General features: G+C 41.1%; 1 protein-coding gene across 1 annotated transcript; it reads left to right on the forward strand.

Moving 5' to 3' along the window:
• The first annotated feature begins 533 nt into the window (after positions 1-533).
• Positions 534-18,220, forward strand: rbbp8l (retinoblastoma binding protein 8-like). Its single transcript, XM_062566376.1, has 15 exons — positions 534-582; positions 3,322-3,460; positions 6,535-6,617; positions 6,711-6,753; positions 12,137-12,232; positions 12,460-12,572; positions 12,757-12,832; positions 13,028-13,209; positions 13,302-13,345; positions 13,761-13,822; positions 14,931-15,585; positions 15,675-15,774; positions 15,872-15,930; positions 16,101-16,242; positions 16,878-18,220. The coding sequence occupies exons 1-15, from the start codon at positions 534-536 to the stop codon at positions 16,937-16,939; spliced, it is 1,905 nt and encodes a 634-aa protein (XP_062422360.1). The 3' UTR covers positions 16,940-18,220.
• Positions 18,221-19,767: the final 1,547 nt, after the last annotated feature.

A 19,767-nucleotide genomic window follows, 5' to 3' on the forward strand; every position in this document is an offset into this window, starting at 1 on the left:
CCGAAGTTAACAGTCAGGTCCTGGGTGGGAGAGTCTTTTCTGGGGAAGAGCAGTAGTTCAGTCTTGTCGGGGTTGATCTTCAGGTGGTGAGCGGACATCCACTGCGAGATGTCAGTCAGACAGGCAGAGATCCGTGCCGCCACCTGAGTGTCCGAGTGAGGGAAGGAGAGAATTAGATGTCATCAGCTATGTCATCGGCATAGCTGTGGTGGTCAAGGAGGTTGTTGGTGGAGATAGGAGGAGAGTTCGTTAAAGATAGCATGTTCAATAGTTTTGGACAGAAAGGGAAGAAGAGATACCGGTCTGTGGTTGTTGGGGTTGATGGTGGGTTTCTTCAGGAGTGGGTTAACTCTTACCTCCTTAAGAGAGTTGGGAAACAGCCAGATAACAAAGCATTGTTAATGCGACAGGTGAGAAAAGGAAGAAGGTCAGGAGCGATAGAATGTGGGATGGAATGGGGTCGAGAGGGCAAGTGGTGGGTCGGGCAGAGGTTACTAAGGTAAGAACTTGGTTAGGAGACAGGGGTGTGAAAGATGGAAGCGAGGGCGATAGAGGTGTTCGGTGGGATACAGTTGGAAGGAGGTAGGTTAGAGAAAGAGGACTGTATCTCAGCTGTTTTTGTGGTAAAGCCTCCCGGAAGAAGGGGGGAGGGGGGAGGAGGACTGGGGCGTTTGAGGAGGTTGGTGAAGATAGAAAAGAGTAACAATTTCTACACAGCTGTATGACAATATGGATTTCTTCCTGAAGAGAGCTGTAGTCAAGTGACTTAACAGCAGAGGTGGGATCAAGTCACTGTTAAGCAAGTCACAAGCAAGTCTCAAGTCATTGCCCTCGAGTCCCGAGTCAAGTCGAGTCAAAGACGAAGCAAGTCCCAAGTCGAGTCACAAGTCACAGCCAACAAGTCTCAAGTCGAGTCACAAGTCGTACCGTTTTAATTTCGAGTCATTTCAAGTCCTTTTATTATAGTGGGGACGGTGACCCCTGGGTGATGGTGCGCTGCCTCACAGACCTAGACTACGAAGGGAAGGGTAATGGTGGATCGACTGTGACTGTGTTATAGTACTGTAACGCTCACCCCAATGCTGCAGCGTAAATAAGGAGGCGATGACTGGCTTGCAACTCCGCTGCATTTATTTATATAAAACAACTCAACTTCGGTCACTGTTGGCCGTCACCACGCCGAACGAACACTTCCGCATACACGGACCCCCAAAACTCGGGTTGTCTCGCGTAACTACAGCTGGTAACAGCGCATAACGTGAACACATGCAACATCTGCATAACTGATTAACTAATAACTTTAACTCAGCTCATTACACTACTTTAAAACGGACGTTGACATAATGTTGGCGAGGATTTCCATCGGAGTCTGAATCCGGGTTCAAAAATCCCGATTTTTGTAACCATGAACGAGCTGTCTCGTTGATACGGTCAAATGGACTGCAGTGATTGGATGTCGTGCAGGCAGCGCGCGCTCTCTGCATACAGGTGGCGCACATTTTTTTGACCGATGCAGATAAACAAAGCGGCGCGGTGGTGTGAAAATGTTTTCCCCCAGTTTTCATGGGAAGTAGCAAGTCTTCTCGAGTCAAAAGGCTCGAGTCCAAGTCAAGTCACGAGTCATCGGTGTTCAAGTCCAAGTCGAGTTGCAAGTCTTTGTACGTTTTGTCGAGTCGAGTCTCAAGTCATCAAATTCATGACTCGAGTCTGACTCGAGTCCAAGTCACATGACTCGAGTCCACACGTCTGCTTAACAGATCTCTGCTTTTCTCAAGTGGATAATTACTCTCCAGTGACGACGTGGACAGAGGGCCTGTCATGTCAGTCACAGTGGGACATTTGACCAACTTGATGTATTATTTTCATGCCTATTCTGCTGATATGCAGGAAGAATATGCAGTCGTATCAAACTTTGGCCTCCAAATGAGCGCACCTGGATCAGTGCAGTTGGTGGGGGTGCTTTTTGAATAAGTTTAGAGCAGTTACTGGTTCATGAAAACATGTAGGGGGGGGCAAAATACCATTAGGAAGCATTAAAATCATGAGGTAACTACATCTTTAACTGGAAATGTGTTTTCCAAGTTTAGTAAAGAGTGGTTTGTCAAAGTAAAGCGCTTGTTCAAAAATTACCATTCCTGTATTTGTTCGAAAACCACTGCATGGGAATACTTAAAGGTCTACACTAGCATCATTAAACAAACATTTCTGTACAGAATTATCAATGTTCCTTGGAGTTATAACATTTTACATTTTCAAGAAAATTGTCAAAAATCGACCAAAATGGACGCAAGCCCACGCCCAGGTAGTTTTACGAAAACTTTTGACCCTACATGTGTGAGGATCAATTTGCCTGAAGTTGAAATTGACTCTGGGAGGGGTTTGTTTGTTTGTAAATCCAAAATAAGATGGAAATTGCAAAAAAACAAGCAAAAATAGAGAGAATGACTAGCGTCCACCAATATTTTGGAAGGATCAGGGACAATGTCCCAATGTCAATGGCCAAATACTTTTGAAGTTATAAGCCTTTAACTATTAGGCCACACCCCTTACAAACTTCATTGGTCCATAACTTTGATTAAAAAATGAGATATCAACAATGTTTTATTTAGATGGCATTGAGCCAATGACCATTCCTTGAGAATTTCGTAAGAATCTGACCGAGCGTCTTGGAGGAAATTGCAAAAATGTGTTTTTCACAAAATTCTAAATGGCGGACAAAATTCGGTAGGCGCTTTTGCATACCATGATTTACTTTTTTGTAGGGCACATCCAAGAGCACCTGTGTGCAAAATTTCAAGTCAATCGGTGAAACTGGGAAAAAATTTCACCAGAGGGAGCACTTACAGGAGGCGCTAGTGAGCTATTTTTTTTATCCCCAATCTACATGTTTCGCACTTCTGATGCGCATGCAAAAAATAGTTTTTGAATATGATAAAGGCCTCAAAAGTGCGATTAAAGTGGCCAAAAAAAGAATGAGATGAAGAATGAGAAGAATTCTTCAAAACAAAATAAGGCTTTGCCCGACTTTCAGTCGGCTGAGGCCCTAATTAAAAGTAATGATAGCACAATAATGAAAAAGATACCTCTACCTCTCTAACTTGTGATAAAAACAACAGCAGGCTTCTGCACAGTGTGTGCTTGTGTTTCCCAATCGGCTTTGTTCCTCTATCCCCACAGTGCATTATGGAGGCGGTTTAACCGGTTATATGGGATTTCAGCTGGAACAGGAAATTCAAGGGAGAACTTGCCCGGGCCGCAGTGTTTGTGTTCCTTAAGGGGACGACAGCTCCGACCGGTTCCCTGGGGTGGAGATGTGAGCAGGGCAGGGTGTGGTGCGTTCACCCTCACCTCTTCAACCTCTCTTCCTCTTCATTATTGTGCTCTGTCAAGCTTGTACCAGTCTACCCATCTCTGGAGCCAGAGTGAGCCGCCCGGCTGAAGGATTCCTCGGCTTTGTAAGGTGAGTTTCTATTGAGTAACATCTGCGTTATTGCCTCGAGGGCCAGGATAGACAGGCTGGCTGACCGGGAGAGGTGGTGCACGTATGTGCAGCTGTGAGAGAGGTCAAGGACCTGAGCTGGAACTCAGCAATGATCATGGCCATGTCAGGCTCTGCATGCTCATTGTGAAAGTTTTAAAATGTTATAAAATTGTACAGAAGTCTATGTAAATAGAAATAGAGACGTTTTTTGATAATCCAAGGCATTTAAATAAGCAGATGTACAATAAAATCACTCTGAAACCCCATACCCGTATGCTCAAGGATCATATTGAGGACATTAGAGACACAATGTGCATAGAGAGTGTGTGTGTGTTAGTAGGGTTGGGCTCATAAAAGTCTAACAGACTGTCCTTCGTTATTTATTGTTATTTGCATAAAAGACATATTCTGTCCACACACGACTGAGTCCAAAACTTCTGCTCACGGCCAAATTTTTGTTTGTTTGATAAGGGCTTACAATAAAGTGTTAGTGGTGAGATATATCAAGTTGTTTCCTTCTCAGTCGTCTCTAGGTGTATTTTATCCAGGACATTCACATTATGTGGTAATGCCTTATTAAAAAGTGTCAACATTTTGTTAAGAAAAAATTCCAAAAATGATGTTAACAGGCGATTTGAAGAGTTCACAGGGTTGACTTCATGTCTAACCAGCGAGTTGTAATACCACCTTGAACCTGGATAGGCAATAGTGAGTATGCCGCATCCGGTCGGATCTCCGTCCAAGATGAGGAAACAAAGAAGTAGAGGGTTCTTCCTTAATTTATACCGCTTTGCAGGGAGCAGAGCATGTGAGATGGTCGCTTGTAGCTATGCCCCACTTAGCAGTTAGCTTGTCATTGCAATTATCCAGGGGTCTGATCCCAGCAGACCGGCCTGACTCTCCATCTACTGGAGCTGCATAGTACCGATTGCTTTCGAGGCCGCGTGGGTATGAGAAAGGACCTTGGCCTTGAAGAGTTTGATCCGATAAAAAGAAAAACATTTAGTGGCACAAACTAACAGACGCCACATGTTTTATTATAATATAACAGCACAATTCGCCATTGTGCAATGGGTTTTATGGCCTCAAATACACGGAAGCATAGGGCGTTTCTAGGATTCAAATAAAGATTCCGACAGTTCAAAGAGTGAGTGATTCCTCTGTAGTTTTGATTGAATTCAGAATGGGATAACACAAATAATAGCATTTCAGGATCAAGGTGAAATTTTACAAACAAAATATGAACTTTAACTTGACATAAAATATCACGGAATAATGTAGTTTAGGCTATTCCTTGGAGATAACAAATGCCTATATATTTTTACCACACTGGGCTCCATCATACCGGCTCCATCAGCCCTGTCAGTCTCCTGCTTCTCACTCTCATCTCATACTCCTAATGAATCTCCTTGAATCCATCTTGTTAATGAATTGGATAGTACAATAGCATTATAAGGGACACTGTATGACATTTAGTTTTCACTAGTATTACCTAATTATAAACAACAACATTCTATATGGATTGACCATGTTGTTTTCGAAACACTAGAAAGATATATCAATGAAACAAATAGGGAGATGTCTATAGTTATTTCTTGTATTTTGAATTTACTCGTTCGCACTCTTGTTTACTAGAGACAGATTTTAACAAAATAGGTAGCTAGCTAGCTTGGTGTTAACATAGCCCAACAACAGCAATAGTCCCTTTCATTAGCCTCAAGTAAACCTAACACATGTAACAATCGTTAAGTAGTACAGATTCTGTAACTACCTCTACCAATTAGACTGTGTGCATCATTTACTTTTAGCTAAACTCCTTTCTGGCTGTCCTGGCTGTAACTGACGAGAGACGTTATTTGGCAGAGCGAGAAAGACTGATCTAGAAACAGAAGGGCGGGCAGGTATTTTCTTGCTCTGCTGATGTGAACAACCGACATATCCTGACACGTTGGGAGCACCGGATCCCCACTGATCAGATTGATAACATTTCGTGCATGTAGGGGATAATAGCGTGGGTGAGATCAGCATTGGCACGCACAAAACAACCAACAATGTTACTTTGCGAAAACACAGTCGATGCACCTATACATTTCACAAAGAGTGTCAAAGCAGTCTTTTGTGTACTTGGAACACATGCTAAGAGATTAACTCCTCACTCGACCAGTCCAGCCAGTCTATAATCTTCCCTAAATAACACATTTGTGTAGCAGTGTTGGCTTTTGACAGCAAATGGGCGACGCGGCCCAAACACCCAGCAATCCTTGGGCGTCATTTGCACATTTATTTATTGTGTTCTCACACCATAAGTAGTTTGAGACTGTAATATTTGGGGGAAAGTGAAGGATTTCTATAAATGTATGGTGTGTAAAACGTGTTGTTGAAGAGGAAACACTAGAGGTTAATGGGCAAACAAACGGAGATCACCAAGACACTTCCCTTGTTGATTTATCAGAGACTTTTTGTATTACACTTTATCCCAAAATCAATAGTTAAATTAACAAATGCATTATCTTATATGTGATAATGTTCATGCACATCCAGAATAGAATTGGGAACATTTGATGAAGTGGAATTCAAAATTCTTGTTTCATTTTGTTGATATGTTGAGTTAAAGGTTTTTGTGAAGGCAACAAACGTAGTAAAACCCTTAACAATCTAACGAGCAATGAAACTAGAAAGAATTTTGAGAACACAAACTTTAAGGATATGTTTAGTAAGGTAACACAAATTATGAGAGGCATACAGGTAAATTGGATGAAAGGGAAATTAATACAGGCCAATGTTCCTGCTAGTTAATTACATTAAGAAAATCCTTTTTTCCATGACAAATTGCCTGAAAGGTTGTGTGTATGTATGCAAATGAGGCATCATCTCAGGCTAACTGAGAGTTGTGAATTTAGGATACGGACTACAGATTATCAATGAGCATTGTGGATGTTTTCACAAAAAATCTGTTTTTACAGTGTGTCTCACTTGAACAATATTCAGTAAAATTTCAATCAGTCCATCAAAACTTGAAATCTATTCATTCTCTCCCTTTTCCTGTCCTACAGTCAGACTGAAAGTCTAATTGCAATGGAGTGCTTCAACAGCCTACTCCTCAAACTGCAGGAAGTCCACGAGCGAGAAGTGGAGGGTAAGAGAAAGTCGTAAAATTGGGAAAGAAAAAAGCTGTAACGTATAAAATAATTACCAAGAATTATAAGCTGGTGTGTTTACTGGTTTCCAGGTTGGCAGGGGAAAATCCAAGAGCTCTCCAACAAGAAAGGCTGGTGAGTGAATCGCTGAGCTCGCTAAGATCTGTGCACCATCCTGTTAATACGACACCAACAAGATATCCAGGTTTAGATGTGCACAGATTCAATCACTGAAGTCTCTTTGGTGGTCGTGCTGGTCCCATGCTGCACCTGGCCACTTGTGGTTTGTCTCTGTCGTGTTGAGCTCGGTAGGGAGCTCATGTTGCAACAAGTCGCTCAGTCTGGTAAAGAATCATTAAATTAAACATTCATAGAAAAATAAAAGTGGCAAAGGAGGAGGACTATTTTAGATTACTGTTATAACCAGTCTCTTTTTCAAACCTCTATAGATTTCTTTATTAATCTTACAAGGGGTGGATTATTATGCTACATTTTAACTTCTGGGAACTTATCTTCCCATGTATATATGTCAACGTGAATTACTAAACAATTTGCCAATTGGTCAAGTTTGGCAGCTGTATATCCAAAGTGGACGTAGCCAGTGGTTTTGTGGACTGTAGTTCTGAAGCCTCAAGTTAGGCAATTTGGCCGGCGATATCATGACTTTTTTTCAGCGAACGGAAAGTAACATGTTAGAAATAGCAAGCAGTGAAGTGGAAACTCCAAATGCAGTTACAGTAGTGGTAGCAACTTGCAAACCACATTAAGCTGGCCCTAAAATTGAACATGCTTTATGGTCTATTTGATTCTAAATGAAGTATAAATACTAAATCATGCAGTGCATGATAATGTACTGAAAAATACATTGTTTACAGACGTAATAGGTCAAGAGAAAAGTGGAGTCATTGTCTTGTAAACTTTATTTGCTGTCGCCCGGCTGCATTATAAATCTGTTAAAACACATGACAACCTGAATGCCATGCATAGTTACTCGCATTGGAGTGGAGACGTACAGAAGTGTATGGAGGGTACGAGTAACCCCGCATGAAGGCACTCCAGGGGTTGTGAGATTTTAATTAAATATATTTGCATCCATTCAAAAATGTTAGCATTATCCTAAAAACCCAACGTCTCACCCATACCTGGATGGTTTGACCCAACGTGGCACTGCTGGCTTGAAAACTCAAACCAGTTGTGGCTGAAGCATAGAATGCTGCTAAAAACCACAAGTGCCAAAAAGACTAAACCAGGAGAATATAGAGCTCATTCCATAGGAAGAGCGTAGGGGGTAGGACCCGGGTCTGTTTATCACTGAGATATATCTCTGGAGATAATAATCAAACTCCAAACTGTACTGTAATTGGTATGCCCTCTAGCTCTCTCAGGAATGCATGGCTTTTCTTCATTTAAAAATCTCTTGTTTTTTTTTATTTTGCTGATCAAATTACATGAATACGTAGCTATCTCTTAACGTTGGCCTTTTTCGCATACAATCACTTGGCATTTGGTCTGCTAAGAAACAAAAGTGCTCGGTAAATTCACCCCATGTAATTTTACAGTGGGGCTCATCAACAGAGCCTGGGTCCCCCCCTGACTGACTCTCACTCTCTACATGCACATACATGTACATACTCATCACTTTCTGTTAGCTGGTGCACTTTATCTTTATTTTTATTTTTTATTTTATCTTTATTTCTTAACTTACTAACCCATAGCATATCTTTTATTATATTTTTATCTTATTCCTGCACTACTATTCCTGATTCCTGGTACAATAGTGATTTTCATTATTAAAGCAATACCACAAAATTATCATTAGGGCTGTCAAAAATAGCGTGTTAACGACAATAATTAGTTGTTTGTTGTTAATTATGTCAATTTTTTTAACACATTTCACGTATGCGCAGTGTGACAAATTATTCAGGTCAGGAAAGTACCTCTTCCTCTAGGGAATGCACTTCACCCTATACAACACATTACTGCCACCTGTAGGCATATGTCAGGCCGTCAGGTTCAGCAAGTCGTTTGCGCCAGTCCACGCTGAATGTTCGCAGGCCATTAACAAAATCATTCTCAGATCATTTGACCAACACAATAGCAAAATGTTCCAACACGTTGGAATTCGAATGGTCAAGCGCGTGAGCAGAAATAAAGAGGCTGTCATCGCCATACTTGCCAATTCAAAAGGACCGGGGGGGTGCGGTCAACGTGGTCCACGTGGGGGGTGCTGGCGATCGACGGGGGGGGGTGCTAGCGGTTTTTCTTGCTGCGCCAGTCTCATCTTTTTCCGTTCTAATTGCCGCACGACTTCAAGGTGTAACTTTTATTATTGTCCGGTGGAAATCGGGAGAAATTCGGGAGAAAGGTCGGTCCGGGAGATTTTCGGGAGGGGCTTTGAAATTCGGTAGTCTCCCGGAAATGTGAGGGTTGACATGTCTGGTCATCGCAGCACTGGACCATCAGGAGCCCAAACTTGTTTTGCCGACCGCAGCAGAGTGGGATAAACTGCAGGCTCGAGACCCTTCTAGAGCCATGCAGGGAAATCAGTCTGTAACTTATCAAATAACATTGCTTTGATTATTTTCTGGAATGAATTAAACCAAGTCAAATATCAATAACATGTATTTATGTAAAAAATAATAATGATAATTATGTATCTGTGTCCTGTTATTTCTCTTCGGTATGCATTTCAGAAAGATAAAATGGTTAGGATTAAGGTGTAATTGCAAATAGTGATTAATCCTGATTAATCCACTGAAAATTCTGATTAATTTGATTAAAATTTTTAATCATTTGACAGCCCTAATTATCATTTTATATCAATTGCTTACCCCTTGCTACATTGACTTTGTGAAGAAAACTTTACACCTTTAACATAGACAAATAATCCAAAACATAAGTGGTATATAAATGTTGGCCACAACAGGAAATCTAAACTACACTGTTTAAAAACTAGAACACACCGATTAGTCTAAAAGTGTCCGACATGTTTTCAGTTTCAACAAGCACTTTTAGAGGTTATACTGTGAACTAGGAGTTTTTTCTTTCTATTGTCAGGGCAGTTTCAAATTTGACTATTACTTCCAGTTCTATGGAAGTAAATCTGTGCCATCGGGGGTTGAAATAAAAAGGTGATTGAATTCCTAGCACTGAATATTTATGCATTGAAATGATGTACCTGAATGTTTTTCAACATTAAGACACCGCAAAAAAATTCAACCTAAAAAAAAAAACTGTTGAAATATTCAGCCGCAAAAGAAATGACGGTTACAATATTAAACCCCAAAAATGTCAACCTTGAGACACCAACATCCGGGACACTAAGGAAGAGCAATCGATTCTAGATTCAAGATCAGGAGCGTGCGTCAAGCTAAAGGTGCGAGCACCCAAAACACCTTGGGCTTCGGATTGTAGCCATGTCCAATAATAACGGGGCTTTAACTCTTCTTCATGCCATCAGTGTGGTTTGTGTCTATAAGATTCCGTAATAGACAGCTGACATTTGCACATTAACAGACTGTATTGGACATGAACTAAGCGGAAGTTAAACGAGAGCGTACAGCCACTCAGAATTAGCCTCTTCTTCTAGTTTTGAATTCATTTAATGATGAGATCCTTCGACAAGCTGTTAGGAGTGATTGGCGGAGTTTTGAATCCAGGATCGCGCTTGAAGAAGCACATGAGCCGCTGTATCGTAGTGGGGGGGCAGCGGCTTTAATGGAGCGTGCAGACGCATAAACCCGACAGGACATGCAGGAATAACCGCAGTAGCGCCGAGTGCGAAAAGTGGTCGGTGGAAGGATCCTTTTTCTGAGCGGCACAAGCCGATCTCAGTTGTGTATTTAGCGGCATTCAAAGTCCACGTAACGTTAAATGAGTCTTCATGACCATGGGTAAACTTTATTGAGGATCTGGCACAACAGAGCGACCTGCAAGTAGCGCAGAGTCTTACATAAAGGGATGTACGTCTTAATGCGAGGCTTTAGAATTTATCTCAAAGGGATACTGTATTTGCTCATAAAGTCTGAAACGAGAACCCATTTTTCAGTGACGGTGTTACGTGCCTACTGGTTTTTGAACTACTGGTTTGGCTACGGGTGCGTGTTTGTTTTCCCACGGCAGGCAGGTGTTGTCTGCCTCCGTCACTTGAGTCGTCACACTTTTGCAAACATATTGTGCTGAAAATGTTCAAAAATGCATCCCATATCCATTGCAGCGATTACGATTGTATAAGTGAGCACTACGTCTCTGCCACATATATAAGAAATACATAAAAGAACATTTATTAAAAGTCCGCCACAACCGGGATTCGAACCGTGTCACGCAAAATAACATTGTGCCACAGAGCAGCTGTGGTACACACTCAGCCAACCAAGCTTACAGTATTCCAACTGATTTGTATAGTTGTAATAAAGTTGTATATCGTCAGTGGCAAGCAAACATTTTGGTTCAGGGTGAACATTGTATGTTCTTTTATGTGTTTCTTCATACGTTCCCATACTGATGGCATAAAGAAGAGTTAAAGCCCCGTTATTATTGGACATGGCTACAATCCGAAGCCCAAGGTGTTTTGGGTGCTCGCTCCTTTAGCTTGCGCATGCTCCTGATCTTGAATCTAGAATTGATTGCTCTTCCTTAGTGTCCTGGATGTTGGTGTCTCAAGGTTGACATTTTTGGGGTTGAATATTGTAACCGTCATTTCTTTTGCGGCTGAATATTTCAACAGTTTTTTTTTTTAGGTTGAATTTTTTTGCGGTGTTTTAATGTTGAAAAACATTCAGGTACATCATTTCAATGCATAAATATTCAGTGCTAGGGATTCAATCACCTTTTTATTTCAACCCCCGATGGCACAGATTTACTTCCATACTTTTCTCCTTGTTTTCAGCTGGAACTTGTGCCTAACAGCTTTATATACTATAGAGTTATTTTTCTGTGTTTCTAGATACAATGTTTTTTGTGATACTTCACACACTAAACCTGAGTACTGACAAAAACCTCAAAACCTATGCACTTGTATTTGCAATTCTGGCACACACTTCTTTCAAAACAGTAAACAATGTTTCTTAAATAAGACACAAGCATTCAAGAGTGAAATATCTTGCCATCCCCGATATAACACTTTTACAAAATGCGTGTGTTTTTACTTTATTTGTATCATTTTGATTGCATACAAAATTCAGATATCTGTACAAGATTCAAGATGGCCAAGAAGAAAAAGAAAGCAACTAAACAATATTGATATGCTAATAAACAAAAATCAAGATGGTAAGGACACAAATGCCTGACTCGAGGCTTCTAGACTGTAGTCCCACTTTAAGTTCTTGGAGATGTGGATCCCAGACGCAGTGATTCTGTGAGTGATGAGGGGGCAGTGTCGAGGGGGGGTTGGGGGGGGGGGGTTCTAAAGTCCACCATTATCTCGATGATGAGAAGATGTGAAATCTGATCAGCATCCCCTTTCAACAATCCTCTGTTCTTGTTTTGTCTGTGTGTGTTTCTGCGTTCATGTAAACAGTGACACAAAGCGAATGGAGGATCTTTTTTCAAAAAACCAGCAGATGAAAGAACAGCAGAGAGTGCTCACCGAGAACATCAAGACACTAGAAAACAGGTACAGTTAGGTCTCATTAGCCACCACCAGTCATGGTTATATTGGATCAGATGAGGGTGTGCCAAAGAATACAAATTCCACATTTCATTTTCATTTCCTTTGGCATCGTGGCTTACGTGGACAGTCTGATGTGTATTCAACTTCGCCCCATACCTGAACATTAAGATATTGTTGTGGAACTCAGCCATTTGCGTTTGTGGTGCTGTGTTTTTGTGCGTCCTGTGTAGGCTGAGGGCGGGGCTGTGTGACAGATGCACAGTGACTCAGGAGGTAGCCAAGAGAAGGCAGCAGGAATTTGAGTCTTCACAGATACAGAGAATCCAGCACATCACTCTACTGGGTATTCTTGCCACATCTGTCTTTCAAAATCCACTTTTTGTCCATTCTTTCCTCTAAAGGCTTTCAGTTGGCTTCCAGTTGGCTTCTGGCATTTGGCACAACTTCTATTTCAACCTTCCATTAATGTTTCTTCCTATCCTGCTAAAAAATACAACTTCCCTTATCATGTCAATTTTGTATTGTAGCGGGAGAGATGAACAACCTGAAAAGGGAGAACAAACAACTTATAGAGGAGCTTAGAAGTATCAAAGCAGCACTCAAGTGAGTATCAAAATAGAAAGACAGCATCAAAGAACCACATTTTTAGATCCATAGAGATGTATAATGCACTCATTTTTCATTTTCTTGCATGACCAATATCATACCAATAACCATTTAAAAATGATCTCCCATTGGTTAATTGTGGACTACCTAAAAATGGTTTCTCACATAACACATCCAACACTGTTTGTGTAGCAAAGGTCCCAGCGATCACTCCTCCAATAGCAACAGCAACACCACAGGGGTCAAAACAAACCCTGACCTTTCAACTTCATCTGCACCTGTGGCCCTCATCACTAAGGCAACCAGCAGGGAAAGAAACCAGCCAGCAGATGGCAGCTTTGCAATGAAAACTGAGATGATCCAAAGAGCCGAAGGTGAGGAGGACATGGAAAAAGATTGGGAGGAGCTATTGTTGATCATGAAGCTCTCATTTTTACATGAAGTTCTTGTTTGTGATTTATAACAGAAAGTGAACACAGGCGATTGAGAGAGATGAACAAAAGCTACTCTGTAAGTTTCTAAATTCTCAGTAAGCTCAAAAAACGCCTTTCATAGCTGTCCGGAGATTGTTAGCTGAACAGTGACGGGTGGAAACTGCATGTCTAAAGCTCATTAATTAACCATCGGTTTCCCCTTTTTATTTAATCCTTGACTATAAAAACAAATGAAATTCTTTTGTAGAGAGTCTGGGATTCTTTGGCCCTTGTTTGTGGTCATTATCGTAAGCTAACTTATATGTCTCCTGGCTTTAGCTCCATATTTAGCATATGCATGAGTGGTATCAATCATCTTATTAAACTTATGAGAACATATTTTTGTTGTTGTTGTGTTCTCAATGTCTATGACTATTACTTTATTATTATGATTGAGAATACACCAAAATATGCTCATAGTTTTTACCTCCTGCCCTTCCCCACTCTCACAGGAGTTCTACAAGCCTCTCTCCTGGAGGACAGAACATGGTGTAACCCATCTTAGAGAAAAAAGGTGGGACGGTTGGAAAGGGGAAATAACAAATGAAATGGCTGTTTGTGAACAATAGAGATACAGTGTGGATCCGTGAATGGGACAAATCAGTGATTGGGTGTGCTAAAAAAAAAAAAGAGTTGTTTTGAAAACAAAAATAACAGTCAGCCTAAATTTAAGGTATAAATCTAGTTGTGCGAAATTATATTCATATTATCATTAGGGCCGGGACTCGATTAAAAATATTAATCTAATTAATTAGAGGCTTTGTAATTAATTAATCGAAATTAATCGCATATATTATACATACAAATATATGACCTGAGAACAGTGAGAAGTCATTTTTTTCATATGGATTTTTATTTTTATTCAACCAATTCCAGTGTAGCAATAGCATATTTAGAAATATAGTACTTTCAGAAATTCAAGTAGCCTATAGGTAAGTAGACCTTCTGTAAACTATGTTTTTTTAAGTAGACCAATACTTTCAAGTACATTCAGAACATTGGTTATTTTTTCAGACGTGGTCTTAGTTACCCTGGTCCTTAAACCAGTCATCTGGTGCAGTGTGGGTTGGGTGTGGGTCCTTGTACCCGGAGTGGGGCTAACGTCCACGCTAGCTGCTAATTGTTTTGCGTTGAGGTGATACTTGAGGCTCGATGTGAATTCCTTGTTGCGTAGCTTGCACACAACCATGCTCTTATCTGCGCTTCCATCCGTGTGTTTATTATAATAAGATTTCCCATTCACGGGGCCACCCGACACGGTCTCGTCAGCTTCTTCGTTCATGTTCACTGTGGTTTGTTGTTGTCTGAAGTCATGAACGCTGGTTGGTGCTCCAGTATAATCGGTCCCCCCGAAACTCATCCAGTGAGAAACGTTCCGCGGTGCAAAAAAAAGTGTAAAAATGCGTAAAAAATGTGTAATGCGTTATTTTTATGTGTAATTAATTCATCTTAATTCATATTGTAATTAATTAATCGCAATTAACGCGCTAAAGTCCCGGCCCTAATTATCATATTACCAATACAAAGTAAAGCAATACTGCCTGCATAGAGATTTTAACCTAAAAATATTTGGCTATCCTTCCTAAAGCTCTCCGTCTTAAAAGCTTTTCTTCCTGGTCCAGTAGAGAAGTCAACCCCACCAGACATGTGCTCCATGCTCCAGTCCCCTGCCGTCCTAAGCCCATCAAGAGCAGCCCTGTCAGTTTCCCCTGGCCCATATCTGAACCCTCAGACTGGCTTACCGCAGCTTCTCCAGGGACTAGTCTTGTCCAACCTTCTCCTCAGCCAAACCTGCCACGCTTTCCCAACCTGATTCCAACTAGTCAACATGCCAGCCCTCTGAGGCAGGTTTTTGAGTCTCCTTGGCAAAAGAAGAGCGCCCCTCAGGCCAATGCCAAAGAGCCCACTGTTGTGTTCAGGTTGAGAAGTGTTCCAGAGCATGTTGAGAGTAAAACCAAGCCCCAAGAGAAAAAGGAAGTCACACCTTCCAAAACTGAGAAGTTATCTGCAGAAGGTACAAGAGAGGCCGATGACTGTCCTCTTGACCTATCGGATCGAGGAAATTCCAAATCCAGCCAAATGGAAAGAGAGGATTCCCTCTTATCCTTACATGCTGGAGAGAGAGTACAGACAAGCCCTGACAAGGATGGGATGGCCAATCCGCCATCACCTGCAACAGTATCATCACCATCTGAAGATCCTCCCTTGTGCTCATCGACTCAAAGTCCACCAGTGAAACATGAAGAGGAAGAATCTACCACTGACCATGAACACAAGGTACTTTGTTTTGGCAATCAAATAAAAAAAAAGAATCTTTGTGGTAAAGATGGGATAAACAAGATTCATGATATGATGGATTGTCACAGCAGGTAGTCAAAGAGCAGAAAAATAAAGAGGAGGTGAACGAAAAGACAGACCAATGCAACGGGAAGAAGGTGCCCATCCTCACTATATCATTACGTCCAGGTGAAGACCTTTGAATCATGTGCCTCTGTGTGTGTGTTCAGGCATGTATTTACTGTACACAGGGGAATAATACTTGCTTGCTTTATGTATCTAACAGTAGTGGTGCTGGAGAACCTTAATTCCGCTCTGCAAGAATCCTTATCATCAAATGGCAAGGTGAGTTAATTTAAGCCACCAGAGCAGATACATTGAAGCAGTGTTGGCTGATATTTTCGACTTAATGTAACAGTTTCCATGTAAGAATTTTCGCTGGCTCTAGTTCATTTTCGCTTGAAACGGAGGCTCCCTTTTTTGTAAGTGCATGTGGTTCCTCTGCTTCATCACAGTCATCGTCAACACTTACTGAGCCAGGAAGAAGCTCGGAGGAGCAGGGCGAGCAAGTGAGCGCGTCGGTGCAAGAGAGGAACCACGGCGCCAAGAGAAAGAGGGCTCCTGTGGAGATTGAAAATCAGGACACGGAAAACGGCCGTAAGCATTGGTTCACATTTAAAATCCTTCTGTATTTCTCACAAGGAAACATTTTTCCGTTCAGAAATGACTTTAAAAGAATTGGATTGGTCAAGCTTTCCGTATTGTGAACCAAATCATGTAGATAAAGCGGAAATCAATAGAGGGACATGGTATCAGCCTGCTTGCTTTTCATGGTCGGGAGTAGTGCTTTCAGTCCATATGCCAGAAGAACAAAGGAAAGAAAGGGAGTGGAGACCAGCCATGAAAACTGTTTCTACTTTTTTCCAAAATTGTACTCTACACTGTTACTAAATGCACTTAAGTGTCAGGAACATTGGTTTGAACGATAAATGCTTGGCGTCGAACTGATTAAAAAGGTATTGATAGAACATTTACAGATTTACAGACAAGTTACAGATCACTGTGTGAAAGTTGCATTTTGGAAAAGTATTGAATGTCACTACAATACAACATACAACAAATGTATATCTTAGAGGTAGTTCAACATCCCTAAAATTTCGTACAAATATGGTCCACTGAGAAGCACAAAGGTTTACAATCGAACAGAATTCCAATGGACAAGGTGTTTTTATTGAAAATGTAGAATATTTTAAATCCAACCCTCACCAATTCCTTTTCTTTCTTCCTTAAAGATATCGAGTGGGAGAGGAACATCAAGATCACTGTGAGAAATGAGGAGAAGAGCACTTGTTGAAGAGCAGGACGTGACATTGACAGTGATCTCATGTAAACCTGCATCGATTGATTTTGCCACCTGGGGGCACTGCAATGAGCAGTACACACATCCCTTAAAACAAAGGACTTTAATCAAGAAGTCTTCTGTACTCCACAATAAAGTGACTGGAATTTGGCATTCAAAGGTCAAGAGCACTGTTTAGCTGGTTTTGTAGGAGATAGTGTTGCATTCAGAAGACACACAGCAAATTTGCATTCACTTGGAGTTTTGTTTTTGTCCACTTGGCGTTGAAGCTTTAGCAGACTAGCGTCTTTTTTGGCCTCTGATCCGAAAAGTGTAATAACTCTGGAATTACTTTCTTCATGTAACATTTGAATTTAAATTTGCTGCTGTGGATATTCCAAAGTATATTCTATTGATTATTGGGATTTTTTAGCAAAACAAATTCGATTTCCATGAAGTCACAACATCCACAATACAAGGGTACAAATGTGTATATGAGGTAATGATAAAGTCTCTCCCTCTGAATCAATTATTTTATTGAAATTGTAAATGTGCATGTCAGCACACATTAGCCTCCTGTTGAGCAGCCTATGGTTGTTTGGTGGAGAACGATGGTGCACAAAACACACATTTTGTAACACGTAACTGCCCGTAAGGTACACTTCTAACCGACATTACTGTCAGCGCATGGCTATTTTTGCCACAGAACCTCCACTTTCCTCTCCCCTCCTTAAGTGACTACCCAAGAAAGAACATGTTCCTCTTCCTCTTTTTCATTTTCAGAATGCACATATTTTGCAAGCATTAACTTTCCGTTCACAGCTGTGTGCGGTAACCCGGGTGCATGGAAGCGATAAAAATGGCAGATGATTTTGTGATTCTTTACTGTTAGGTCAACGTGTAATTTTTGAGTAAATGAATAGGCAGAACCAGCAAATATTTTTTTCACTCAAAGGAAGATGTGCCCTTGATATTATCCTGTGTGTGAAGACCTGTACAGCTGTAATGCTGTCATATTGACTTTTGATCATTCTACCATGTCTATCTAAAGCCATTCGAGCCCATTAAGCGCAGTAAGGGGGCAGGAGAGCCTTCCCCTGCCGTTTGTATGTCAGTGAATTCAAATGAGATGGTTGTATTAAAGTACTATTTGAAGTACTACTACATCAAGCTAAACGCTGTGCCGTTGTTCGGCCTCAACAGTAATGTTGTGACTGTTTTTACTAATGATACAAAATATATTCATTGAAACTTTTGTCTGAATGCACTACTTCTAATGCTGAAATAATGAATAAACTTCCCTTTTTGAATTTTGCTTCTGTAGCTCCCTATGAAGCAGCTTCAATTTGTCCTAACATAACAGGTTTACCACACAACCGCTTTATATGTAGTGAAAGCTGATTATCCCCAGTGAACAATGATGACTGCTTTGGCAAATATAAGTAACATCACATTTGATGGTTGGTTCGGGACATTATGCAAAAGGGGGGGGGGGGTTGCAATGTGATGAGCAGGGATGTAGAAACCAATGGAAAGCATCAAAGGTTTAATAACTGCAATATTAATCAAACACAATTTATAGTTATACAAGTCATTTAATTACTGTACACATTACACCCTGCAGCCTGGGGAAGGATGCATATTCCTTCCGTGGTGGATTTCTTCCAGTTTAGTCCCCTAAGAGGGTTTTTTTCCTGTCCAAGGACAGCCCTGAGAGGCAAATGTTGTTTTGGACCATATAAAGAGAGTTAAACAGTATGGTTAAAATGTGATGAACTGTGATGATTTAAGATGAATTATTTTTACAGTCTATCAGCTATTAGATGAGACCAATATTATGCATGCTATGGTACTCTTATACAAAGAAGCTTTAAGCCAAATGTATGCTCATTGAATGTAGTCAGTGAGGGACTTCAGATTCGACTATTAGGTGTGGCGAGGGGAGAGAGGCATGGAATGCCTTGGAGCAGGGGGAAATGCAGAGGACAACGTGGGAGGGGCTGCGTTTGAATGTGCAGCCAAAGACTGCACCAGGGGACTATTCCAGAAATCATTATACTCTTCATATACCGTGTTTCACTTTTCAATTGTATTGCTTCTATTAAGTATTACATTCGTAATAATTTTTTTTAACTTGAGCCAGTTGACTCTTTTTGACTTCTCGCCTCAGGGGCAAAAGTAGCATTCCTTGATCCCAGGTTCAGATCCCACCTTCACCCACAGCAACTGCTTTGAGCTGCTGCTGAAGTCTCCCTCTCTATCCCCCATACAGGGATTTTATGTATCTTCCATTATCCTCCATCATTTTTTAAAACGCATTCCTATTTCTTTTTCTAATTTCTATCTTATCCTCATCTCCGTGTGTACTGCCCTCCTTCTCTCCGTCACTGTGGCCTGGGTTGCTGAGTGAACTCAATTTCTAATCCTAAATGTTGATTAAGGATTAAATGTGAAGAGCTGGCAGCTCTCTCTCTCTCTCTCTATCTCTCTCTCATGCGTTATTGCCGAGCTGCTGTTGCGGTGCGCGGGGGGGGCTGCTGGCTGCGCGATGGCTGCCATATTTGAATACACGTTGGAGCCGCACATATGCAAAGCGTGTCCCTCACTTCTTTCCACCCAATAATGGCAACCGTAATTCATTTTTCTCTCACAAGCCATACTCTGCAGTAATACGAGTTACAACATATATAGCAATGTGGCCTCATTGTCACACGTTGAGGCATTCGGGGATAGGGGGAGAATTATAAGATAGTATATTATATTTTATATATATTTATATTCTGCGTTTTGACGCAGAGCTGTGTTCCTTTAGCCGAGTGAGAGGGGTGAGGGGGGTGAGGGGC

This window comes from Pungitius pungitius, chromosome 1 (genome assembly GCF_949316345.1).
Source record: "Pungitius pungitius chromosome 1, fPunPun2.1, whole genome shotgun sequence".
NCBI classification, from domain to species: Eukaryota; Metazoa; Chordata; class Actinopteri; order Perciformes; family Gasterosteidae; genus Pungitius; species Pungitius pungitius.